The sequence below is a fragment of the Macadamia integrifolia genome, chromosome 5 (genome assembly GCF_013358625.1).
Source record: "Macadamia integrifolia cultivar HAES 741 chromosome 5, SCU_Mint_v3, whole genome shotgun sequence".
NCBI classification, from domain to species: domain Eukaryota; kingdom Viridiplantae; phylum Streptophyta; class Magnoliopsida; order Proteales; family Proteaceae; genus Macadamia; species Macadamia integrifolia.
Genome location: NC_056561.1, coordinates 46,145,271 through 46,171,624, shown reverse-complemented (window position 1 = coordinate 46,171,624; position 26,354 = coordinate 46,145,271). Strand labels below are relative to the sequence as shown.

Below are 26,354 nucleotides of genomic sequence, written 5' to 3'. Positions count from 1 at the left end.
TTCTATTATATTGTTTTAAAGATAAATGCTCTTGATCTGTGCAATTCCACTTGGAATGATGATGTGGCAATTCTGACTGTTGGATATTTAAAAAAAAAAATTGATCTAGATATGCTACATATCAATTTTTGAGACGGCCTTTTGGCCTGTTGGATATTGAGAGCTTCTTGAGTTGGGTTTGTTATGGATACTTGGGTGAATAGTTCAACTCAGTACTTGAGGATCAGGTGTGATTCAGATTGTGCATTCTCTATTCTTAAGGAACTGGGTTGTGTTGGGGCTGAGATTGACCCAATCAAATTTTGCCACAACCTTATGGTGAATCGCACTGCCAATGCTGATTTAAGGTCAACATGCTCTTTGATAACCTCCACAGAAGAGGCTGAAAAGAAGGCGTGAAAATCATCTATAGCCATATGTTTATTGTACCTCACTGCTCACTGCGGACAATTTGAACCTGAAATTTTATGGATTGGTAGAGCTCAATGCCCCCTTCTTCACTTAACAAATTTTAGACAAATCAGTCTAAGTTTCTTAATAGTTGGATTAAAAATTGGTGACTTTTGGGCTACTAAGACAGTCCCCTATCATAAAAGTTTATGGTGTTTTTTTTTTCTTTTTTTCAAAGGAAAAGGTGTTCCGTAGATATAATCATAGTCTCATTTGAAACTTTCATACAGTAAGTAGTGCTTTCACATGATCAATCAGCAATTATGAGTGTCTCGACTCGAACCCATAATCTATCGACTCAAATAATTATGGGGCAAAGGCTTCCTTCCACTAGCCTATCAACCCTGTCGGCAAGCTTATGAATCTTTCACGATGATGACCAACACCCATGAAAGTGGGATTTAGAAAGAGGCAACATCTGGGATTTGTGGATAAAGCATAGCATTGATTGCAAAAAATAAAGCTAATTTAACAGTCAAGCAAGCAGCAAGCGCGTCTGACACCTTTTTTTTTTAATTGATACAAATTGAAAAGGTCCTACCGGCATGGACAGTGGTACTAATATTATGAATTAAAACCCTATTGAGTATTGAGTATTGAGTATTGACTTAGTTAGTAGCGAGTGCTAAAAATAGGAAGCAAAATATTGTGAGAAAAGGAGTTCGTAAATTAGGAATATTTCTTATCCAAGAAAAGTTATCCACAAGTAAGCGTGCTAAACGGTGCAATTCTTGGTTTTTTATTTATTTATTTTTTATGAAAAAATAAAATATAATATTACCCGAAAATCTAGAATTACAAAAGTAAGGGGAACGTTGTTCCCCTGAGAGTCGCCCACCCCTTATAGAAAACCCCATGGTCCACATATACTCCATGGTTCGAGATTATGATATATTTACAATTTGAAATTGAATATTAGCTAACAAGGTAGATATTTCCCAAAAGGTTCGAAAGCTAAAAGAAAGGCCAACTGGTCTTCACAGGCATTGAAATAAGCTGAAGAAGAGGAGTTGTAGTGACCCAGACTTCATAAATGGTCCAACCCCTAACAACTGCGAGCTACGACCCAGTGAAGACACCCGCGACTTCAATTGAGACAGTCCCAAGGGGCCAATCCCGGAGCCATCCCATTTACTAAAAAATCTCAAAACTAGGATCTAATTTTGTTTAATGATGGGCAATTAAGTTTGGTTCTTTAACGATTTTAAGCACTCAAAGTCTAAAGCAGTCATTTATGTTCAAAATTCTTAAATATACAAATAAATTTCCTAAAAATACAAATAATTGAAAATAATAAAATGATCAAACAACAATTCTTAAGCATAGAAACTTTCAACTAATATGGCTCATGTGTCATTAGTTTTAGTCATAATAACTAAAAAATAGTAATTGATAACCATTAGTTTTCTTTGCAATTACAATATAACTCTTATGTAAATTAAAACTGTTAAATATTAATAAATCCTAGATAAATAATATGGAAAAGATCTCTAAACCTAAGGCGTACATTACACCTTCTCATACGAGTATTATATTGATTTTTTTTAAATAATAATTAAAAAAAAGGATTAGTAAGAGAAGTACTCATAAATAATTGAAGCATGTTGAACAGTCTCTTCGCTGTTAAGGCTCTTCATGATTCCTTAATTAGGCTTTCTAATCCGTTGGGAAGTCTATCTCAAATTCGCCAAAGATCGATTCCGGATTTTAGCCGGACGGGTCCGTTTTGGAGCCAAATTAACACCCTTATCCGCAAGCACGCCTGACCTGAGTAGCGAAGCAACTTTCCCATTCGTGCAAAGCGGTTAATCTCCGTTATTTTTTAAACTCTTTTTTCAATTAGCCACCGACAACCGTGTCCTCTCTTTCCCCTCCCCCAACATTAATCGAGTTGCAGAGATAGAGAGATGGGACTGCTTTCTAACAGGTACTATTTTATTTATTTTTATTTTATTTTTTTCTTTCATCCATCTATAGAATAGAGATTCTTGAATGAATTTTATTATGTTAGAGTGGTTTTTATCGATTAGCTTTTCCCTCCTCTAATTCTCCATATCAATCAATCGCTGGGACAGGATCGGCAGAGGCCGCCTTAAACCAGGGGATCACATCTACTCGTGGAGGAATGCTTATGTTTACGCCCATCACGGTCCTCTCTCTCTCTCTCTCTCTCTTAAAATTTATATCCATTTGTTTCTTGTTCAGATATCATGCCATGGGAAGTTCTATATGTGTTTAGATGTGAGGGGTTGGGGAAAGAAAAAAAGGGTTTATTTGTAGCGTTTATGAAGTGGGAATTAATTGATATAACAAGACATGAATTTATCAGAATATTGGTTTTGATTGACCCACTTGTTGTTTTAATCTATTTATTTGATTCTGAACTTTACCTGGGATGATAGGAAAATGACCTTATGTATCAAATTGTCTGTATCAACAGCTACTGATCAGCTTAAACCTTTGGTAAATCTCTGGCATTTTCCGGAACCTGCAATTAGGAACTTCTGAAGTGTCTGCTATTATCTCTTTAGTATTTATTCAGGAAAGCTGAAATATCACATCCTCGTCTTATAATTTTTAGCATTTTCTATGTAAAACTTTGTTTTTATCTGTTCGTATGGTATCATGTTTGAAATTCTTTACTTCTGGGTTGTGATTGGGAAATTGGGAACCCAGGAAATTGTCTCCTTGGAAATTTATCCTCACAAGAAATAATAGTTCTCGGAGTTGAAGTTAATTTTAACCTGTAGTCTAAGAGGATTGGTTTCATATGGGCAGAAAAAATCATTCAAAGGCCCTTAGAACAGCCAAAAGGCACATTTACGCATGATGTAGGAGACCAAGTTGCAGAGTTTGTCGTGGACTGTAATGATTACACCGGGGCTCTGACTTTTTTTCATGGATTGGAGATTTATGTGGGAACTACAATTTATTTGTAAAACCAAAGAACAGTGATGGTTGTTTTATATGGACTGTAACTTCAATCTGTGTCTCAAAAGCAATGACTCTTGGGATTTCTTGAAGAATTGAATAAAATTAGATCTCAATTCAATGGCTTGTGGCTACTGGAGTGGCTTTGAGCTCAGACAGCATCAAACGAAATAATTCAAACTTGCAAACAGCAGAATATCTTCAGTCTAAAGGGTTTGCTTTCTGGTGTCAACTACTCTATTTCTCAGGGAGAACTTCATCTAACTAGAGGCTAGCCGCTGTTCTTTGTGTCGTAATGGTTTGTTTTCTCTTTGGGCTAGCTACCCTATTCCTGTACACTTATTTCCTAGGCTTTTCCATTTTTCTCCTTTCCCTCCTAATAAAAAACCCTTTCGAACAAAATATTATTCTCGGCATTGTAATTAAGGGCTTTTACTTTCCAACATGCTGATCATTGTCTTTCCACATTTTCCCATAGCCATTGTGTCTTTACTCTTACTCCCCCCCACCCCCTCCCTCTTTTTTTGGTTGTAGTGTATACCTTTTCCAGTCATTTTTACTTGGGTGTCACACGACCAGACATCTGTTCACATTTTGGTTCCATTTATTTCAGGTAAAAACAGTGTAAAAGGAAAACCCTCAGGTAAATTTGGCACAAATATGTGGTATTTTACTTGAGAATCTTCCTGTTGCATGGCTTTTACCTGGTAATGTACAGAGGATTACGCATGAGTTCATGGACATATTTTTCTTTTATTTTTATTGTGAGTTTTACATGGCTTAGGAGAAAATAGAAGAAACCCTATGGCCATTGGGTCAGTTTTTTATGCATGAGAGTATTGTATTACAGGATATTGGTAGGTCTTAAAATTTGGATGATCAAACCTTCTTTGGATATGGTTTTCTACTTTGAGCCTATTTCTTAAATCAGTATTGTTATTTATGTAAGAAAGAGGTTAACCAATCATCGGAGTTTTTTAGTTTAATTAGATTTGTATTTGGAATTCTTGTTAGACTCAAATAAGTCAAATTTTTGGCATAGGGTTTGGTTAATACCTATGTAAAGCCTTGAAAACATCATATTTTGAGTGGAATGGCTTGGGTTTTCTGGTTATGTTGAGAATTGGTTATTTCCACGTTGTCTTATATAGTCAAACCCCAGCTTTCTTTTTCAATGTGAGCATGCTTCTATTTCTTTCTCTTTCTTCTTCAGCATTTCCCAATTTTGGGCCTCCCAAAGGTTTTCGAAATCTGCCTGCTTCAGAATATAGTTTCCAAATCACGGTGTTTCTAGCATAAGTTTCTCCTCTTGTTTCCTGCATTCTTTTGCAACTGGGGAATTGCGATTTAATGCCCACACTTATACACTCCATTATATATATATATATATATATATATAATTACTTTCAGTTTAAAAACTTTGTAATTTTGTTTGCTTTTGGAGTACCAATGAAGAATGTTCAGAATTCATATTTCTGTTAATAGGCCGTACAAGCAGAATTTCTTAAACTGAATCTGCTGAATGGACACGTGAACCAGCACCTGGCCTCAGCAGGTTAGGTTAGCATGGGACAGCTCTGAAAAAACTGATTGAATCAGACAGGGTAGCAGTTTTGTGTTAAGTTTGACTAATGTGGTTTGATTGCTAAACCAGGCACTTTGAGTCTAATTTAATATTTTTTTTTTTGGAGGGGGGGGGACAGAAAGGTTATGTTTTGAGTCTGTGTCTAGTTTGGTTTTAAAAATTATGGTGTGAAGTTCATGTTTAAGATATTGTAACATGTACATTTTCATACATGTATCATTGCACAAATCTTCTACTCTATGTGCCTTGCTGCTCAATCTCTATGATTTTTCAGCTACATTGAGCATAAATGATGTTCTAAGTTGGATTATCTTAATCATGCAGGAATCTACTCATACAGGACTGACCCCATTCTGGTGAATGGTCCAGGGTTTTAAGAATTTAAGAGTCCACATTTCAGATTGAAAAATTAAAATGAACACAATGAAATTTGGGTCAGTCTACTTTTGGCAGGAATCCTGTTCATTTTTCCTTCAGAATCTTGTGATTACTCTTGACCTTTCATGAGATGGTTTAGAACTAGATTGGCTGAGCTGTAGCTTAAGTTTTTACTAGATACCTTTATTCACGAAATCAGCTACGCAAAACAATATCTATTTTCCTCTTTGTGTTGTTGGACTCATTGCATGCTATCTTATTCTCTGCTATTTGTGATCCTCGTGTTTAGATTATACTGAGGTGTGATGGATAATATCATATTCCTCTGCTGCTCTGTGGTTACCTTGGACCATTGACAATGTCCTTTTTTTATCCTTTTGGATGCAGGCATCTTTGTTGGAGATGATAAGGTAATCCATTTCACCAGAGGACGGGGTCAGGAAGTGGGGACTGGAACTGTGCTGGATGTTCTCCTATTAAGCTCTGGACCTGCCCGATCTCAGCCCTGCTCCACCTGCCCACCACCTGCAGAAAATCATGGAGTCATCTCTTCATGTCTGGATTGTTTTCTCTCTGGTGGGGTCCTGTACCGTTTTGAATATGGTGTTGCTCCTGCTCTATTTCTTGCGAAAGCACGGGGAGGAACATGCACCCTTGCTGTCTCTGACCCAGATGATATCGTAGTCCACCGAGCAACCTACTTGCTTAACAATGGCTTTGGGTGTTACAATGTTTTCAAAAACAACTGTGAAGATTTTGCCATTTACTGTAAGACCGGTCTCCTTCTTGTTGAACAAGGAAAAATTGGCCAGAGTGGTCAGGCAATATCGATCGTAGGTGGGCCCATTGCTGCTGTCCTATCAACACCCTTGAGCCTTGTTACAACCAATGTGTATGGGATGACAGCAGCAGCAATCGGGGTCTATTGTGCTAGCCGGTATGCTGCAGATATTGGCATGAGGAGGGACGTCGTGAAGGTAGCAGTGGAAGATTTGACAGAAAGATTGGCAGCAGGTAGACTCCAGGTGGCTGAGGCAGTTGGTGCTGCACCTGCACTCACTATCAATCAGTAACTGGTTGTCAAACAATGTACTATTAGGCTTGTTCTATTGACTGGTCTTTGATTAATAAATTGTTGGAAACTGCTGTTCCCAACATGGTGGGGTGATTGTGTTTGTGGACCTTCTAGTTAAACTGAGACCTTCTGGGGGGTTGGAGTTGCTTAATCAGTGGCTTGTCCTGGCTTTCTGCTTTTCTTTCTCTGATTTCTTTGTTGTTCTAATACTATTAGCCTCTCTGCGACTCTCTCATTCTGATTTTAGTATTCCCAGACAGCTCTGGTTCTAGTATAGTGTTAAATGTGAAAGATTTTGTAATCTTGCTCCCAAGTCCTCTCTCAGGTTGGACAGAATTAGTTTATACAGGAAATGCATGATTCAACGCTAGGATAAAAAATGTGAAAGGAAAAAAAATAAAGGGCTAGGGTTAATGCAAGTATGGCTTGTTGACAGGATAATTTTGTCCCGGAAAATTATTTACATTAATATTTTATTAGAGGTCCAAAATAACCACAACTCATGCTGTGTTAGGTTATCCTAAGTTTTGAAGAAAGAAAGGGAAAGGAAATCAGATGAGGGGTCTAGAGCTGTGTTGGGAAGTTGGCTATGGGCATAGTTAGCAAATGCGATTCGGGAATTAATTCGGACGGAGGAGAATGCGAATTTTCGGATTAATTTGGACGATTAATTTAAGGGATCGGTCAAAACGGCTTATTGGGGTTTTTTTTTTTTTTAAATTTTTTTTTGGTTTTTTTTTTTTAAATAATGTTTAAATGGACCGAAAATTTTGGTTTAATTCGGATTCGGTCCGAATTATTCACGATTTATATTCACTTTTGAAAAAATCGCGAATTTTAAAGAATTTTATTTTTAATTCGGATTCGGTCCGATTTTTTGATAAAATTCGGTTCGGCCGAATAATTCACGAATTATTCGGCCGAATTGATAACTCTGGCTATGGGTGAGATGCCGATTAAGAGGTACGAGCAAGCAATCTAAGAGCAGAGCTTATAACACGTCGGCCCAGGTAGGTCGTATGGAGGAGTTGAGAGTGGAAGCAAACATGATGGAGAGAAGAGAAATATGGAAAATCGATATAAGTATAGATAGCATTATAATAGTTCCGACTTTGTTTGGTTGCAATGAAAATTAAAGTAAAGATAAAAATATAAATTTTTGTAATTATTATCTTTCTTGACTATATTAATAATTTTATTTTTTTATTATTAAATTTCACGTTATTTTATGTCCAAAGTCCAATTCCTTTAATTTCTTCAAAAAAAAAAAATTTTTCCATTGATTTAAAATTTTACTTTCTTAACTTTTAATTTACGTTAAAATCAAACATAGCCTCCGAGATTCAATTACTTGAAAAATGTGAAATTGAAATAAAAGATGAATGAATACCCTTTGTCTGTACCAATCCAATGATAGGTGTTGGCTATTTATTGGGATTGAATACAATTGATATTGATCCGATCAGAAGTCCAAGAAAGCTCGAGAATTTGATTCCACTACCCCACTTTCCTTGAAACAATAGTAGCAGCACTGTAGTGTCGCAATGAGTTTGGCTCCAACTTGGCATATAGGTGAAAACAGGGTCAAGTTTCTTAAAACCCCAACCTAAACCTAAGTCCCTAAAACTCAACCCATTGGGCTTATGCCAACCCAAACCTAATTGACCCTAATTGGGCCGGGTTAACTCTAATTGGTCTTAATTGGGTTAACAAAAAAAAATAATAATAATAATCAATACACAATCAAAATTATGAAATTGCAATACAATAATAGATGTTGAGGACACCTGATCATAAGAATCAATGCCAAAATTTTATTATTATGAATAAAAGGATAAAATATTTATCACACACACACACACAAAATAATAATAATAATCCAGTACACGAGACTCCCGCTACTATAAGGTCCCGGAGGGACAATATTTATTTACTAAAAAAAATATGGGAGAGGGATAGGCATGCTAGCAGGATACCCAGGTATCAGGTATGCTAGTATGCCTGGACCGTTGGATTAGATGTGCAAAATCTACATCGTTGGGTATTTGTTGTCTTACCTAATCTACCCAGCCCCAACACTCTACTGTCATTCTTCTTATCCTTCACTATCTCCGTCTCCGTCACCATCATTGGTGAGATTGATGGTCTCATGGTCGAGGCGTTCACTATTCTTCCCCTCTTTCTCTCCCCACTTCCCGCACGCCGCTGCAACTGTTCTGTTGCAAAAAAAAAAAGTTTGGAAAATGGTTGCTGGCCGGAAAAGGATTAGGGTTAGGGATTGACAACGACAAAGATATGGGAACACATAGAAAAGGGAAATAGAACAAGCAAGATCAAAACCTCTTGTTCATGTCGACGTCGGGTTTCTTGCAGACGATGTTGGCGAATCGCCTACCAATACCTTTGATGGAGATCATGGCAAACATGATCTTCCGCTTTCCGTCGACATTGGTGTTTAGAACACGAAGAATGTGTTGAAAATCTTTGTTTGCAATCAAAGACTGAGATACATAACTGAAGAGATCAGATCCAATTATAAAATTGACTGCTTTAATTATACAAAAATACAAACAGATACATGTTTCTGAAAGAAGCAAAGAGATGAACAAACAAAAATACTGAATCTGAGTGAAAGATTGAAGGTCTTCCTGTTTTAATTTCAGTTCAGATTCTCTCAAAAACAAAAATATCCAAAATCTAAGTGAAAGCTTAGGGCCCGTTTGGTATTGTTCCAAAAAAACGTTTCTAGCGTTTTTCAATTCTATTGGAACGGAAAAACGCAAAAATCTGTTTGGCATCCATATGTTGTGTTTCAGTTGTTTTGAACCAAAAATTGAAAAAAAAAAGGATTTGAAAGAGGAAAGATGGAACGGCAAAAGCCTGTTCTGTCCCGACAGTTTCGTTCCAAAGTGTTATTTTAAGGAAAAGAATGGAACTTTCGTTCCCGATAAAACATAGCAATGCAGAGAGAGGACGCGATTTCTTCTTCCAGTGCAGGTACCTCCGTTCTCCTTCTTCTTCTCTTCTAAACCTCTTTCTTCTTTTTTCTCTTCTAAACCTCTTCACTTTCGTCTTCTTCTACTGTAGTCGCAAAGTAGATAAAGGGTTTTTGAACCATCAATGACGGATTCCAGAGTCCAGCGTAGGTAAAGGGCCATGAAATGGCCAAGAAACCATTTCAGAGTAGGTAAAGCAACGCAGAGAGAGGACGATTTCTTCTTCCAGTGCAGGTACTTTCGTTCTCCTCCTCCTCTTCTAAACCTCTTTCTTCTTTCTTCTCTTCTAAACCTCTTCACTTTCGTCTTCTTCTACTGTAGTCGCAGAGTAGGTAAAGGGTTTTTGAACCATCGATGACAGATTCCAGATTCCAGCGATAGAGATCGAGTTTAGAGCCAGATTCCAACGATAGAGCTGTGAAATCGCCTGTGTAGGTAAAGCCGCTTCGTTGTTTCTTCTTCTTGTCTTCTAACCTATTTCTTCTTCTTCTCTTCTAACATCTTTTCTTTCATCTTCTTCTACTATAATTACATAGCACAGAGCAGGTGAAGGGGCCAATTTTTGGGGGGTTTTTTTGACCACCGACGAGGGTACTGAGAGGGACCTCTAGAAATCCATCCCTAGCTCAAGAGAGAATTATCCGGGAATCAACAGATTTGAACATTAGATTCTCTGATATGCCTGTTGTTTGGCAAGTCGAAGATTCGAGGCAATCACCATCATCTCCAAGCCAGAATAGGCATGTAATTCTTGGAGGTCAACCAGGTCACCCTGGCTCCTCAACTGTGAGGAATTGGTTTAGGATTGAACGCATGAGCAAATCTAGCTCTGAGTATCGGGTAGCTTATAGCCCCAACGTGTGCGACTCATGCCAGATTGAATGCGGAAACATCGGTGTAACAATGGAGAGTGGGAATAGATGGCTTTCTGTGTCTCAGCATAGGGAGTTTCCCTTTGTGTTTGTGAAGGCCACCCGTAGGTGGTATGCTTAAGAATCCCTTGTGTTTTAGTTTTCTTCTTTGATATGCCTTTTAAGTATGCTTTGTCTATTCTCTGAGTTGTGTAACTTCTTTGAATATGCCCTTAAGAATTTCTTTCCCTTCTCTGAGTTGGGTGATTTGGGTCTGGTTCAATTTTGGTTAGGGCTGATCACTAAACTCGACCCGTTTACTATCCAGGTAATTGAACAAATAAACCCAATTGAACTTGTAAATCAATGCTGAGATGCCATTTATATAAAGATCATACCTTAATAGCCAGTTCAACATATTACATCACTTCCCAAATCAGAAAAAAAAAAATATTGCATCACTTCCCATAACAAATAACTTCAAGCATATATAACAGGCAAACCAAACAGATGATTTCACTCCTGAGTACAACAGTATAGAAAACCACTTTGTAATTGGGATATGTTGAGGACAAAATCAAGCACTGGACTCGCCCCACTCCTTCAGTGTTGGTGTTGGTGTTGCAATTCCAACGTTTCATGAAATTCCACCATGTTAATCATCAGTTTATGGAGGTCAAATTATCAAGAAATCAAATTATGTGGAAATAATTAATGAAGTCCGATAACAGCTAAAATTATTTTGACTTGGCCAGTGGGAAAACTCTGATCCATCACTATGGCTTGGGTTGGGTTGACATACTTACCTAGTTCACTTTTTAAAACACAAAAAGAGAGGGAAATTGACGAAAGGAGCACAGAGTTTTAAGGGTCAAGCAGTTCAATTCATAAGCTGCTATTAATTCTGTTATTTTTAGGTCCAGTTATCAGGGGCAAGTTATGTTGTCATCGTTAAGAAATTATTAGTAGGGTTTCTTGGCCATTTCATGGCTTATATAATGTCTTTAAGATTAAGCGTCCATTCAGATTATTTATTGTATGCTTATAGTATTATCTATCGTATGCTTATAGTATTTTAATGTTATTTCTGTAATTATTGACTTAAAAGAAAAGAAAAGAGGAAAAAAAAAAAAAAAACGTTTCTGAAACAGGCATTACCAAACAGTAAAACTGTCTTTTTTTGTTCTAAAACTATTACAGAAACAGATTCACCAAACAGCCTTAAATCGTTTAAAAACGGCGTTTTGACACAGAAACTGAAATTTCCGTTCTTGACACGAAACGGAGTTTCTGGAACAGAAACGATACCAAACGGGCCCTTAGCATTGTTGTTCTATAAATCGTAGCAAATTTGGCATTTTGGTCTCTCTCTCTCTCTCTCTCTCAAATTGATGCTTCTATGACCAAGATTTCTAATCATTTAATAGTTCTTTCACAAATCCCATCTAAGCAGTTTCAGAAGGTAATGAAAGAAGAAGAGATGGAACTGGTAATGGAATGGAGGTTTCAGTCCATTTAAAACCCCAGATCATCCACCTTGTCCACATCCTGCTAGCATGCCTGTCTTTTTCCCAAAAAATATATATATAAAAAGATATGATGATAATCTAAAATTATATTATATAAATCATGATTAAATTGGGCTGGATTGGATTGGGCCAAAAAAACAACCCAGAGGCTCCGGAGGGACAGTATTTATTTACCAAAATATATATACATATATAAAGATATGATGATAGTTCAAAATTATATTATATAAATCATGATTAAATTGAGCTGGATTAGATTGGGCTTAAGCCCAATGCCTAATCCAAAGTTAATATTTTAAGGGGAAAAAATCTGGTCCAAATCTTATTCGAACTCAGGAGACGGATCGGCCATCACGACAAACTTACACCCTTAATTTGGCCTCAGTAGGTCCTAGTCTAACCCGGTGTGGGATCTAGCACCAAAATAAAAAAAAAATGGCATCTCCTTGTTGCGACTTTCGAGGATGTGGATTGCAATGTGGTGATTGGTGGCAACTGGCAAGGATACAACTCGACACTAGACACTAGACACTAGACACACTAGAGTAGTGAGTTTTACTAACAACAAAAGAGAAACCAACCAATGTGTGACTCACGTGTCTAAATTTAAAAAGGAAAAATAATTACTAGCGAGTGAGTTTTACAGCTAAGACTATTGATGGTCAATGAAACGTAAAAAAAAATAGACGGCTGTGATTGCCCGGACTCGGGACTATTTTTGCAATCTGAACTGTCGTGGTCCCCATTCCTATCCCACGCCCCAGATTGCTTGTCTTCATGCCGCTTGTTTTTATATTCCAAAGAAATAAATCCTAACTTCGAAAGATATTCTTAAGAAGCGTATGGTAACTGACGTTCCAACGTCGAAATCTACAACACCTCGGCAATTTATTGAAGTAGAAACTTGTCGGTTGACTCTCGGGTTATGGGTCACATGTTCGCAGGAGCTTAATTAGATAACTCCTCCCTCCGGCTCCTATGAACTCGTGGTGGAACACCCGAACCCGATTAAACAACTCGAGCACCTCTCGATCAATCGGCGGCGGGACGATTTGAAAAAGGAATCGTCGATGTGTTGATGTCCCGCGTGGCGTTGCCAGGCTGGAATATATCGAAACTCTGTGACGCATGCATCCACGCAGTAGCAGTGGCCGTACAAAAGTTGCAATTTTATAGGACGCTTTTCGACTGCAAGTGGGCTAATGGGGTTGTCGCAGATTTGCCGCCCATAGCCCAAGTGGCACACCGTGCGCACTTTAACTATCCTTCACCCACCCTCCTTGTTCCTACTCCACCGCCTTGCAGACTCTCCTCATAGGCTCACTGCTCCTACCCTCCCGGGTTGTTCTTGTTCTTGTTCTTCTTCGCCTTTCATTATTCCCACCTCGCTTTCTTCTTTCAGAAATATAAATGAGAATGAAGATGATCAGAGAGGAGAAGAAAAGCAGAAAACACAAAGGTAAGCGAAGAACATAAGCTTTAAATTTTCAGGAGAAAAACCGGGAAAAAAAAAAACCGAGAAAAGCTCAAATCTTTCTTCTTCTTTCTCTGTTTAGGGTTACTGTTGTATTAATTTTGTTCATTTATATAAAAGCATGAAATTTTCTTTCTAGTTTTGATTGGAAACAGTTTTGAGGAGAATTACTAATAACCTGTTTGATTCTCTCCTCCATCAGGGAAGTAGCAAAGGGAGGCTGACCATGGGTTACTATAACAAGCAGTGGGACGCGCTGTAAATAACAAACAGTATACTATGTCAAGGCCGGCTCACGCTCACCTTCCCCCTCGTTGCCCATTGCAGACCAGAGCTTCTCGCCAACTCCAGGATTCTCCCGTCTCTCCAACTTTGCCCAGAAAGGAAGGATTGCGCCCTTTTCATCATCGGTCTACTTCTCTGAGTTCTATCGTGGAGGAGCAGCCATCTTGGTTTGATGAACTTCTAAGTGATTCCGACACCCATTACAGAGGGACCTCTCTTCGCCGATCAGCTAGCGATTCACTGGCTCTTGTAGAGGGTTCGGCCTCGTTTCCCAGTATTTCTTCTCTTATTGATGAACAGAATGCCGTTTCGGACGAAACTGGAAATGGGTTGGTAGGAGATTGTGTATATGGACCAAACTCTCCTCGAGGAAGGTCGAATTTAACCCATTCAAGGGACCCCATAGTTTCGGCGTTATCTGAGTATGTTTCTGAAATGCCTTTGCAGTATTTATCCGGGAATATCTGCAATTCTGAAACTATCCAATCTGTTTCGAAAGGGAATGCTTGTGTTTCTAAGGGTGAGCTTGATCCAGAGGCAAAGGTTGCACAACGGTGAGAATCTATGTACCTCGCTCATATCTCTGTATATCCGATTTTCATTTTTCATGTAAGTGATATCATTAGCTTTCTTTCTCGCCGGTAACCAGTTCCTTTGCTAACATCATTACACTATTATTGTGCTTAATCTCCAAATATCATTAAAGGTTTATGCTGCGTTAGTTTGGTTTGTGGGTAAGTTAATATCTTGAAGTTTATTCAAAATTTTGGCAGAATACTTGATAATTGGTCCTGTAGTGAGGGGATGATGCCTGGAATAATGGAAGAGAAACGTTTAGGGTGAAGGATATAAGAAAATGTTAGGGTTTTATTTTTTTTATAGTTTTGAAAGATTTGTGAGTCCTCAGCTTTTAGTACATCTTCTCTGTTGCGATCCTGCTTATAACTGTTTAGAAGTAAGGCGTATTATTGAGCCTCTTGCTTGGCAAAGTGATGTTCATCGATCTTCAATATTTCTTTAACTCTATATCCTGTTTTCACGGTTGCTTGTATCCCTTTGACACCGCTTCATCCCAGTCAGACAAAGATGAGTGGCCTGGGTTAACCTAGCATTGCGATTTGCTAATGAGCGAATGTCCTGTCTAATAGCAGACTATCTTGGTTGCTGCTTTGTACAGTTCAGCTGAGCTTCTTGGCTCAATTAGACATTGAAGCTTTCCCTGTTACGAAACAGAATTTCTTAGCTTCCTTGTCTTGGGTCCTGGTTTAGCTTTTACAATCTAGATAATTAAATGTTGGTGATCTTTGACACAAGGAAGATAAACTGTGATTGTTTTGACATTGTTAGACTTCATTTTTACCAAAACTTTGACACAAGGATGATGCACTATGTACGATTTGGCATTGATAAACTTCATTTTTTACAGGCACCCTGCACAGCGTTCAAGGGTTCGTAAGCTTCAGTATATTGCTGAACTAGAGAAAACTGTCAATGTTTTTCAGGTAAATCATCAACTAATGTGATTTGATTTCAAAGGCTGGGCATGCTAGCGGTAGACCCAAATCTTTGTCTATCTCCTCCCATTGGTAAATTCCCCAATGCCCCTCCCATCCCAGCCCTCCCATTGTTTAAGCTGCTAGCGCCAGGGAAGCCGGCGGCATACCTAACCTCCTACCTTGCCCCCTTCCCAACTACTAAGTGGCATAATCAGGATCTAATCAGTTGGGAAAAGGCTGAGTTGTTGTATAATCAGGATCTAATCAGATTATAGACTAATGGTAGCTGCATTTGAACTGGCAACTAGATGTTTATCATTAGCTTTGTCTGAGTCACATCTACAAACTGGTACTGCAAATCATGTACTGTTATTCTTCGTTCTGCATTAGAACTGGCAATTTTATGGTAGGAGTGAAGTGAGTGTACGATTTAGCTTAATGCCAGTGTCACCTTCTAGCATTTTTAGTTGGGACAGTTTCAGTTCTTCCTTCCTATCAGAGAAATTTTCTCTAGTTTAATTCTTCTATTTCTTGTCCTGACAACTTTCTTGATTAAAGCAGTGTAAACTAAGATTTGAATGTCCTGCAGACTCTGGAATTAGAGTTGGAAGCCAGAGTTGCTTCGCTCCTTCAGAAGCGTGTTTTTTTGTCCGTGGAAAACAACACACTAAAGCAGCAAATAGTCTACCTTCAGAAGGAAAAATTAGTCCAGGATGGTGAGTCTTTTATCAATGTCGACTTTGGTTGTTCAAGTTTTCTTTTTATTATGAAATGGCTTCCCACCAATAACCATAATTTCTTTAGACTCTGAACCTTGAGTTCTCCGGTAGGCAATATTGCATTCTATTTTGGGATTCTCATCATTACAGTTCTCTTTCATAGGATTGTGAAGGTACTGCCATATTTGGGAATTCATAGAAGAAACATACTGATATAGTGATATGCAATGGTAGACTTAGGTTTGAGCATCAAGCATGGTGGAATGGTGAAGAAATTAATGGAAGGTACAGTAGGTCTCCCTGCTTGGTTGCAAACAAAGTTAGAAGAAGTAATTGCAGAATGTTAAGCAGATTGAAATGTCTTCAACTGAAGACCAGCTTCAGGGTGGTAGGATGGGATCATGGGAGGTAGCCACCATCCACTTACGCATGGTTCACCTTCAGCAAGTCTAAAATAAGTCAGTTGGTGAGCTATGGTGTGCAAAAATCCCATGCTCACCAGGAGGTCTCAAGTTCGAACCTCTTGGCTGTTACCTACTTCCCTCCCTACCTATCAAGAAAAAAAGTCTGAAATAAGTCAGTCATGTTTTCCATAGATGAGGTTCCGTAGCCCAAATATGACTTGATGAATATGAGCCAAATGATTTGATCCATTGGATTCTTCTAGATGGGCATGGAAGGTTTCTTTTCTGGTAAAAGTGTCTCTGGATGGGCATGTATCGAGAGTTTTCTGGATGAGCATGGCTAATTTTGCCATTTGGAAGATGATTTGGTGATTCTGACCATTGGACGCATAGGGAATGACCAACATGTAAAATTTCAAACCCAAAATTCTATCATTTACTACCTTCCATTGTAATGGGATACCCTCTCATGTATGTTTTTGCATCCCCCCTCAGTGGTCCATACAACCTCTTGTTGCCCTTTCATATGCCAGGCTTTATTTTGCCACTTGGCAAGCTTCATCTGGGCTGATATTTAACACTCGAGCATGGGACATTTGGATCTACCTGATCACAAAATATGTGGCCCAATTTATTTTTCCACATGGCAAAAAGAGGTGCTTGACCAGAAATCCAGAACACATCCAGAAAAATTGGACTTCTAATCTCTTTTAGAATTCTATTGCTCTGTCTTGGAAAATTACCCCTAGCTAAAGGCTAATGGATTATTGACCTAAGATTGAAGATTTTTACCTCCATCTCCTGTTTTCTCCTCATTAATCATCTCATTGTACCTGTCTGGAAATTGTTTCATTTGTCACATGCTACAATCTTTGAAAGGAGCTAGCAGTGTGGGAAGTTGAAGTCATTCTAACGTTTCTGAGACTAGTATTTTCACTATTTTCTTCTACCAATTCGTGGTACGAGGGAGCATAATTTGTCTGGAACAGCTATTGCATTAGTAGTACTTAATGCATGGTTCTTATTTTGCTTTGTCCATCATGTTGTTACAGTTCAATATCAGACACTGAAGAAGGAAGTTGAGAGGTTGACAATGGATTACATAAACCATCTGAAGAGTACTAGTACACATTCTTGCACAGGATCCAACATCAGTGCAGTTTCTTCGGAGGCTAGCTGGAAGATTTTAGAAATGGGAAGGCTTAGTCTTGGTGGAAACCCAGTTACGCTGAAGCATATGGTTTCAGAAGCTAATGAGGCTTGAGGGTATGGGCTCTGGTTTCACATGCATTTTCCTATATAGTGGAATCAAGCGAAAGCTATACCAACCACCAAGTGCCAGATCCCTAGGTAGGTAGCCTATCAATCATGCAAGTTCTTGCTTGTAAATGTTAAACCTACTATACGTCTTGTAGAAACCGTCTGGCTGTGGATGACGATGTAATATCGTTACCTATATAATTATATTCATATTTACAGATATGTCAAGGTCATTTGAAAATCCTCATGTTCTTGCAGACCCAAAACTGGATGAGGGCATGGTTCTTCTGAACCATCAGATTCAGACTGAACTCCACCCAATCCTAACATGTAAATAAAGCAGTGACATGAATGCATGCCTTGGTAAGTCCCAGTTGTACTGATGTGAGGGTCAATAGCACCTGCCCATGTTCTTATGAAATCACAGCCCAAGTCGTCTTCATGCTGTCTTAATGTACTAACAAGTGTTTTAACATGAGAGTGGAATTATTACCTTCAGATCATAGTTTTGTTTGTGCATCAGCCTTTTGAGGAGCCAAAACCTGTGATTACTTGTCGTCAAGAGGTGTAAATGTAATGACTTTGGAGGTCTGTCGTCGCCGCGACTTTGAATGAATTGAATCGCTGCTTCACCTGGTACGGTTGGATGGGGATGGGGGTGTAATAGGAGGGGGCGTTGAGAAGTTGAAACGTTCTAGGGTAGTCTTTCTTTTTCTCTTTTTGACAGAACATACGACTAGTTTCAAATTTAATCCTATTCGAAAACAGGTCCTGATCCTCTCAACATGTGACGCCCAAGCCGGACTAGAGACGTGAGTGAGAGAGAGAGAGAGAGAGAGAGAGAGAGAGAGAGAGGGGAGAGGTGTAAAGTTACAAGTACCTGTAACTAGAAGTAATTTATGATTCTATTTTTATTGGGGAAGCCATTTGTTATTCTCAACACACTTGAGGGGTACTCTCGTCGTCCACCACAGAAGAGGCGACCAAAGTTACCCAACAAAATCCTTCAATTAGATAAACAGGGTTAAAGAATAATTCTGCACACTTTAGTTACATTACATGGCTTGCTCGATCAGATCAGCTCAGCTCCCTAACCACGGATGGACGCTTGAGGTACAGTAGGTAAACCATGTTCGTCTTCGGCCTGTAAAGCAGAGAAGATATTAAAATGAAAAACAGGTTTAAGTAGAAAACTCCAAGGAAGTAACCATGAACATAATGGCAGAACTGTCATCACAGCATCATAGATGCACAGGTACAGTACTTTAACAACACAATATAAAACCAAGTAGGGGCAGTTTGTAGGAACCTTTCAGCAGGTCATGTTTGGGTTTAAGCCAAAACATCTGCTATAACCAATCCAATGCCATCCTTAGATGTAAGGCCCTCTTGGATGGCCATTTGCCCATAAGACTAAACACAGAATAATCACTCCCTTATATTCATTGCTTCAGAAGGCTAACCAAGAGAATCGATTTGCTAGTAAGGGTAACCCATTACCATAGTGATGTTATCTCCAAAAGAAAAGATAACAATCTCCCTCCAATCAATGTTTTTAGGAAACCGCACATGGCCTCAGATCATTCAGGCCCATCAATATGCAGTCTGAAAGATCCGCTTGCCAACCTCCACAGTCCAACAAACATGGAGTGTGCCAAGAACAGGACAGACGGAGGACAAACATACCTGGGCATTATGCCTTCCCGGTGGCACAGATGCATACCCTGATGGGGCTGAAGGCAACTTGAGTTGTGACTCTACATCAGGTTCATTATCAGGTTGAAGGTAAGAGGGCACCCCATCGGATTCTGTCTCCATTCCCATGTCAGCTTCCAAGGCATCAAGCTCTGTATCACAGAAGGCAAACAAAGTTAAGGACCCAGAAATAGGAAAAAAGGTAACAGTTAAAAGAAGTCCCTAGGTTTTCCTCATAGATAGTATAAATTCAACATGACTTATTTTCACGAGAGAAGAATGCCAAATCACAAATCTGTATGATATCAAACTTACCACCCAGGAGTTCTTCCTCGTCAATGTCATCAGGCACATTATAGCTTCTACCAAGAGATTCTTGAATTTCTGTGCTCACATCCATCAGGTCCATCATCTCATCTTGCATGTTCTATGAATAACAAACCTCAATTTCAGCAATTTTCTAATAAAAATGTAAGATAGAATAATGACAAGAAATACACACATCTATGTCTTGAATCTTCACAGTCTTCATCATTCCTTTCAACTCCTTGTTTGCAGATTTCAGAGCCGTCATCTGAACAACACAGACAAGATTTAGCTTGTCAGAAGCTTCACTAACAAAACTTTTATTACTGAATCCATGAAACCTCCCATCAAATACAAAGACATAGCAGAAAAGATGGTCCCAGTTCCAAAATTTCGAAAACTAGGAATCCAGACATTGGATTTCTTTTACAGACCTTGTTTCAATCATCATTCATGGCAATACCTAGTCCATAAATCTGGACGGTGAAATCAGACAAAACCTGGGCAAAAATTATTTTTGGACTAAAACATAGCCTGATTTAATTATTTAACTATCCAACAAACCAGGTGTTTCCTTCTCTAGTTTTCCCCTTTCCTTCCTCAAGAATCGTCTTATATTTGCAATTGCGAGCAAATGGACTTACTCATCTGATGATCTAACTAATATCATCACAGTGACTTTGAACCATGGATTTAGAGGACAGTATCGGTATTGGTGGGTATCGGTCGGTTTTGCCCCTGCTTTTTTAAAAAGTACTAATTTTTTACTATGTTACCCTTGAAATGATACGGATAACCGATCCGGATCGGTCAGAGATCAGGGATCGGTCTCAGCCGATACCAATCCGATACGGCCGATACGAGACCGATACTTGAAACCATGCTTTGAACTACATGATCAACAAGACAAGGATGCCACATTGAGATTTTCCATTTATTAGAATATGCAACCCTTCAGGTAAGGCCTACTATTGAAAAGTATTATACCACCCATGCATATAATAGAACTATTGAAATGTTCTTTTAAGAAACATTGACAAGTTCTCATAATACCATTAGCATAGAAGTACTGTCTGTTGGCAAAATAAAGATTATACATGTTTCTACACCACCCAACCGATATATATATATATATACAATAAGTGCACTCACACTAGGTAGCTTAGCTCTTGATCAGAAGGTCCCAACCAGACACTTTTTTTTAGATGAACCGTTTCTCATATACTATTGATGTAGTTCAGGCAATTAAAAAAGGTCCAAGCAGGTAGTGGTTAAAGGAACCTAATTGGCCAACTTTTTGATACAGACAATCTTTCAGATGGAACCCATAAACTGAACACCTTGGATTGACAAGGTTGTCAACATTTCACATGGTTCTTATTCATACCTTCCCCATGGTAGAAGAGGGGGAGAACATTTCACATGGTGTCAACCAAAGGCATGGTGCGCTGGGACTCCAATGCCTACCCCATCTTTTGAAGTACTACTACATTATTGAAATACATCTCTGTGCAATGGTTTAGTATCCGTGGATGAGCTAGTCATCCCCAGGCACAAATGGACCAGTATATAGCCATCACATGAACTTAACAGTAATAGCATAACCAGAAAATCCAGCACCGAAAAAAAATGGTAGGTCCTTAATACATACAGTTTGCTGAGCGTCTTTGAGTCCCTCAGAAGCAAAGGCAACCTGATCAAGGTTGAATGTCTGGTTGTAAAGCATATCACGTTGTTCTTCATACCTGATCATAAGAATCCAGTTTAAGTGAACATATTGTCCAAATGAAAAAATAAACTTAATCATCAAAATTAAACATGAGCTTATTCATAACCTGTCAGTAAGTTTCAGGATGAACCTAGTCCAGCATAGAATTTGAATACCTTCTTATAAGATGATTTTTAAATATCACTTCACTAGTTGGTGATAACATGATGATATGCCTGTTTTCGTGTTAATGAAAATATAGTTTGGATTCCATCAAAAGAAACACATAGAAATGATCAATCATAAAAGACTGTTCATGTTCTTAAGCAACTGAACATCATTATAATTTGCAAGGTTCAAATTTTCAGTTTTGACACCTAGATTTCGATTGGAACTTGGTTTTTATAATACATGAATGTAACCTTTTGGTCGAACCAAATCAGTAACCCAAAAACAGGACAGAGATTTTGACCGAAACTAGTAAGTTTCAATCAAAATTTTGCATGCCTAATGAGTCAATGCCCATGAAATCTCGAACATTGATAATTACAGAGAACCTCCAATAAGGCTGCTCCATTGCAACCTAGTGGTTCGGGTTCGAGTCAAGAAACAGCCTCTCCAAAAAGTGGGGGTAAGGCTGTGTACATTATGAACCTCCCCTGATCCCGCAGTGGCGGGAGCCTGCCCTCCAGTTTCTGTAATCAGTTCTTTTAAAAACTGATAATCTAATTCAACTCTCACACACCAATGGCCAAAGATGAATGAACAGTTTAGCATGCATTCCAAATGTAACACTCAGGTTTTGCATTACTCAAGATGAAGTTGACACTCAGACCGGAAACAACACAACGTGGCTCCTATTTCAAAGCATCAAGGTAATATAATGGCGCTGGAATTTCAGGAGTTACTTCCCACACCTGACCATGACAGATCATTGACCGCTGGCCCCGAACAGTAGGGACTCCTGTTCCATTTTTTCCTTTTAAATATTTGATAAAAATGCATATGCATTTACAGTTTACTACGAAGCATTAGGTTGCAGACAAAAAGAGGACACCTAGAACACCTTCAACAGAACTACTCAACTACACCTACCCAGGAGAGACAAACATTAATCCCAAATAATCTAGAAAAGGGGAATTTTTTATTTTTTTTTGGGTTGGGGGGGTGGTGGCCGGCGAGGGGCAGTTATTACTGGAAAAGAATCTCCTTTCCCATCCCCAAAGTTTTCGATTTTCTTTGTTTTCATCACCTCAACTTTCCAAGCAAACAAATAATAACTGCTGCAGTTTCCCAATCATTTAGATTTCCTCCAAATGGTGCTTCAGCTCCAACTGGGCACTGTTCCCCAAGACTTCAAATTTACTGCTCTCACTAGAAGCCCTTTATTCTGGAGCCATCGGGTAGAGACAAGAGAAGCATTCCCATGACATGGCATCTGCAAATACATACCATTCGGAAGTAAGCAATCCCCCCACCCACCCACCCACCCACCCACCAAAAAAAAGTTTATGTACTATCCTAGGTCAAACAGATGGCATCTGCAAATACATACCATTCAGAAGCAAGCAATCCTCCCCACGCCCCCCAAGAAAAAAATTTATATGCTATCCTAGGTCCTACAGTTTCACTGATATGCAAAGCTTTGTTCGATATCTCATCAGGAATAGAAAGCGTTTAATTGTCACGAATTGAGTTCGCCACTGTCCATGGTAGGTTGATAAATATTACTGCAGTCGATTCTTAAATTTCTCTTTTTCCATTGTTCAAAATTTCTGTTCCCCTATCTGTCAATCTAATTATAGAAGTTACAATAAATAGCAGCATCATTCAAACCTATGGTACATTATTTTGAGGGAGAAATTTGACTAAGTTTTCGTATAGAAAATCTGGAACCATATTAACACGACAATGATGAATAAACCCCAAAACCCATCAGCTACCTGGATGCCTCCACTCCCTCTGTTGCACCTTTTGAATCACTTTGTTTACTTTGTTCACTTTGATATCTCCTCAGAGCACACACAAATCTCAGAAAACTGTGGAATTTCCAAAGGACGAAAAATCCATAGATGAAACCCAAGCCAACAACATAAGAGAAATACGACAACAAAATGTCACTAGTCAAGATTCGGGGAAGCAATAACAAAGGATCTTAACTTTGACAAAGTCAAACATTATTCAGGAATTTTCTTCTGCCTGCCCATATCAACTAGCGTGGTTAATGGAAGATACAACCAGAAAAGGTTTGAATATCTCAGAGGACAGCATCAGGTTCATTAAAAAGTCCACAACTCCACGTATCATTCCTCATTAAAAAAGCAGGTTAAATAGAGGGGGGCAATGGTTTTAGTTGGTCATGTATGCCATGGTTTTCTTTTGCTTTATCTATAACTTATAAGATGAATGATTGACATTCTCTAATAATTTTTTTTTTCTCACTGATCAGAAGGTGTGGTATGTAGAATAATTATTGTTTACTGGATTCTAAAAAGGATCCTTAGCTTAAAATATTATAAAAAAAAAATATTTCTTTATAATTTAATTCATAAAAACTTTCACATTGAACCCACAAATGCCTGTATTTTTTATTTATATCGAAATCATCATACCCTTCTATTATATTGAAATCACCGCCATTTGTGCTAGTGTTAGTTCTTTTGATAACTCCCACTTTCACTATTTATTTCACTTCCACTACAAATATAATATACCCCTAAAAACCACATTCATACTTATGAGAAACCCCCTCTAACCAATATGCTTCATTTTATCACATCTGTTTTTATCGTTTGGAGCCATTAGCCCATTCCAAATTCTTACCCCCCCCCCAAAAAAAAAAAAAAAAAAGGATTTTGGTGTACTGCATGATGGGTACAAATCTTGTTTTTCTTTTTAACCATAAATTTCCACTCTTTACATATTAAACACAAATATTTTGTTCTCCAATTTGAACCCTAAAATCCCTATACCTTAATCTATGAAACTTAATTTCAAGTTTTTACTTCCCTTAAAGACCATCAATTTTGTTCACATATCAGAGTTACGCTAGGGGGGCCTATTATTACATACACAATCCTGTGATGTGGTTGATAATCTCACCCAATCAGCTTCATTGAAGTTTGTGCTCCAATGGTGCTTTAACTAGAAGGGCATAAAAAGGACTACTACATTTGGAAAGAAAAGAAACCAATTAAGAAAGAACATCTGGGTTTAAAGAACTCACTGGCTTCTACAAGTTAGGATCTAGGGAGACGCTTCAAATAAAAGTTTGGCTTCAAGATCCATGTGACAACTTTTTTTTCTAAAGCAACAATTATATTTTCAGTTATATTGTATATGTAAGTAAATTGCTTGCAAATGGCTAGAAGCAAAAAAGGCACTTACATTCGCTTTTGCTTGAGAACTCTCATAGCCCGACCTTTCACAGCTTCCTGAGCAGGGCCAGGCCGTGTTTTCTTGATCTGTTCCCTGTACCTAGTAAGCTCAGCATCAAGCTTTTTGATCTTCTCATCTACATTTTCACCTCTTGTATTAATCTGAAAATAGTTATGCATCAGTAAAGGAAATTTCATAAAAGGAATGTTATAGGCGACTCACATACCAGACAACCCATATGTAGAAGTATCCATCAAACATTGGACTTAAAAATGTAAGAGAAGAGAAGAATTCAAATCAACTTAAGCAATCCTATTCAAGGAAACGGAGTTGATAAGGCCAAACACTATTCTATCATGAAGTGATGGCCAAAAAGTAAACAAATAAACCTTCAATTAGCCAAATTTCTTTAGAAGTGTCGATTCAGAAACAAAGGTTAAAGACACTTTTTTTTTTTTTTTGGGGGGGGGGGGTGGGGGGATGGGGGGGTTGGATTTGAATTATAGCTGAGGTGCCCAACGTTAAGAAAACTATGTTTGGGGTACCTCATGTTTGAAACATTATGTTTGGGGTTCCTTATTAGTCGATTCAATTTAAGACAATATTTCCAGCTTACCCAATGGCCAATTCTCTCACCTCGCACTCCCACCTGCACCCCCTACCCTGACTTCCGCTCCTACCCCCCACTCTCCCCCTTCCCACGCCTTCTGTTCTTCCTCCACCACCCCACCAGCCCCATCCCCACCCTTTACCCCCCGAAATCTTTGACATAATGGTTCCTGCTTCGTACCCATAGTCATGCATCTCCCAGGGTCATAATTTAGTATCACATCGTAGACCCCCACCCCAAATCTATCTTCCTTATCAGTGAACCGGAACATAGTTTATAGGTACTCTTCGATGCAGCGGGGACGAGACAACGTGACACACTACGATCACTTACAGAAGTGCTATAGAGAAGGGCAATTTAACAACATTTGAATCATCTGTCTCTTTTTTTCCACATGCCAACCAACCACAAATTGGAGGGGATAAAACCAAGGAAGCACAAGAAACCGAAGAAATCAGTGAGCAGTGACTACAGCATTAGCAGCAAAAATGACAGAGTGAAAGGGGGGAAGGTGCATTCAAAGGCTCAAACATGGAAACTGGAAAGAGAATAAAGCAAAGTAACTGAAAAATAGCGGAAATATCATAACACACCAACTCAAAAGTGACTCTCCTCCAAAGTCCCAAACATAAACCAAACCCCTCCCCAAGTCCCAATCGATCATGCTCCCATATAGACCTGCATATTTATCATTCAATTGAGAATCGATAATATATTAATCATTAAGCTGTTCGAGAGAGGTTCAATGATCGACTCATTGTCAGACCATGGTCGTTACTCTTCATTAATTTATGTAGTTGGGGCTTTCCATCATAACTGTTGTAATCTATTCTCTGGTATACATTACTGAATACTAATTCCAACTGTTTTTGTCTACATTCTGTCACTGGTTTTTCTCTTTTACTTCGGCTTGACAATGAATCAAAGGGGGCGGGGTTGTAGAGGGGGGGGGGGAGGGGCAACAAAGAATGGGGGAGGGGGAGAGAGATGTTAGAGTGGGGTTGGGGTCAGAATGCAGAGATGGGTGCAAATAATGGGGATGGGACAGAGGTGGGAATAGGGTGTTGAGAGAAATCGTCACAGGCAAAGTTCGAATTGTGTCTGGTCTTAAACACAACTGATGAATAAGGAACCCCAAACATAGTATTTCAAACATGATATGCCTCAAGTTTTCATAAATGTCGGGTACCTCAGCTGTAATTTTACTCCCCCCCCCCCCCCCCC

General features: G+C 38.7%; 3 protein-coding genes across 4 annotated transcripts in view; 2 read left to right on the top strand and 1 right to left on the bottom strand.

Moving 5' to 3' along the window:
- Window positions 1-2,092: 2,092 nt before the first annotated feature.
- Window positions 2,093-6,606, top strand: LOC122080066 (protein LEAD-SENSITIVE 1-like). Its single transcript, XM_042646935.1, has 3 exons — window positions 2,093-2,377; window positions 2,526-2,599; window positions 5,732-6,606. The coding sequence occupies exons 1-3, from the start codon at window positions 2,358-2,360 to the stop codon at window positions 6,415-6,417; spliced, it is 780 nt and encodes a 259-aa protein (XP_042502869.1). The 5' UTR covers window positions 2,093-2,357; the 3' UTR covers window positions 6,418-6,606.
- Window positions 6,607-13,013: 6,407 nt separating this feature from the next.
- LOC122079904 (basic leucine zipper 6) lies at window positions 13,014-17,655 on the top strand. The gene is made up of 5 exons (XM_042646687.1): window positions 13,014-13,254; window positions 13,472-14,108; window positions 14,981-15,056; window positions 15,640-15,766; window positions 17,226-17,655. Exons 2-5 carry the CDS (start codon window positions 13,549-13,551, stop codon window positions 17,435-17,437), a joined length of 975 nt encoding a protein of 324 aa, XP_042502621.1. The 5' UTR covers window positions 13,014-13,254; window positions 13,472-13,548; the 3' UTR covers window positions 17,438-17,655.
- Window positions 17,656-18,316: 661 nt separating this feature from the next.
- LOC122079905 (vacuolar protein sorting-associated protein 60.2-like) overlaps window positions 18,317-26,354 on the bottom strand; it is a 9,749-nt gene continuing 1,711 nt past the window's right edge. Inside the window, exons 2-8 of one of the 2 annotated variants that reach the window (XM_042646688.1) lie at window positions 24,530-24,681; window positions 23,086-23,181; window positions 21,086-21,179; window positions 19,631-19,702; window positions 19,444-19,555; window positions 19,120-19,280; window positions 18,317-18,577 (exon numbers count right to left, since the gene is read on the bottom strand). In XM_042646688.1, the coding sequence (XP_042502622.1) occupies window positions 18,524-18,577; window positions 19,120-19,280; window positions 19,444-19,555; window positions 19,631-19,702; window positions 21,086-21,179; window positions 23,086-23,181; window positions 24,530-24,681 (741 nt within the window). In that variant the 3' untranslated portion in view covers window positions 18,317-18,523. The remainder of the gene's footprint in view (window positions 18,578-19,119; window positions 19,281-19,443; window positions 19,556-19,630; window positions 19,703-21,085; window positions 21,180-23,085; window positions 23,182-24,529; window positions 24,682-26,354) is intronic. The other variant, XM_042646690.1, reaches the window with a different exon arrangement.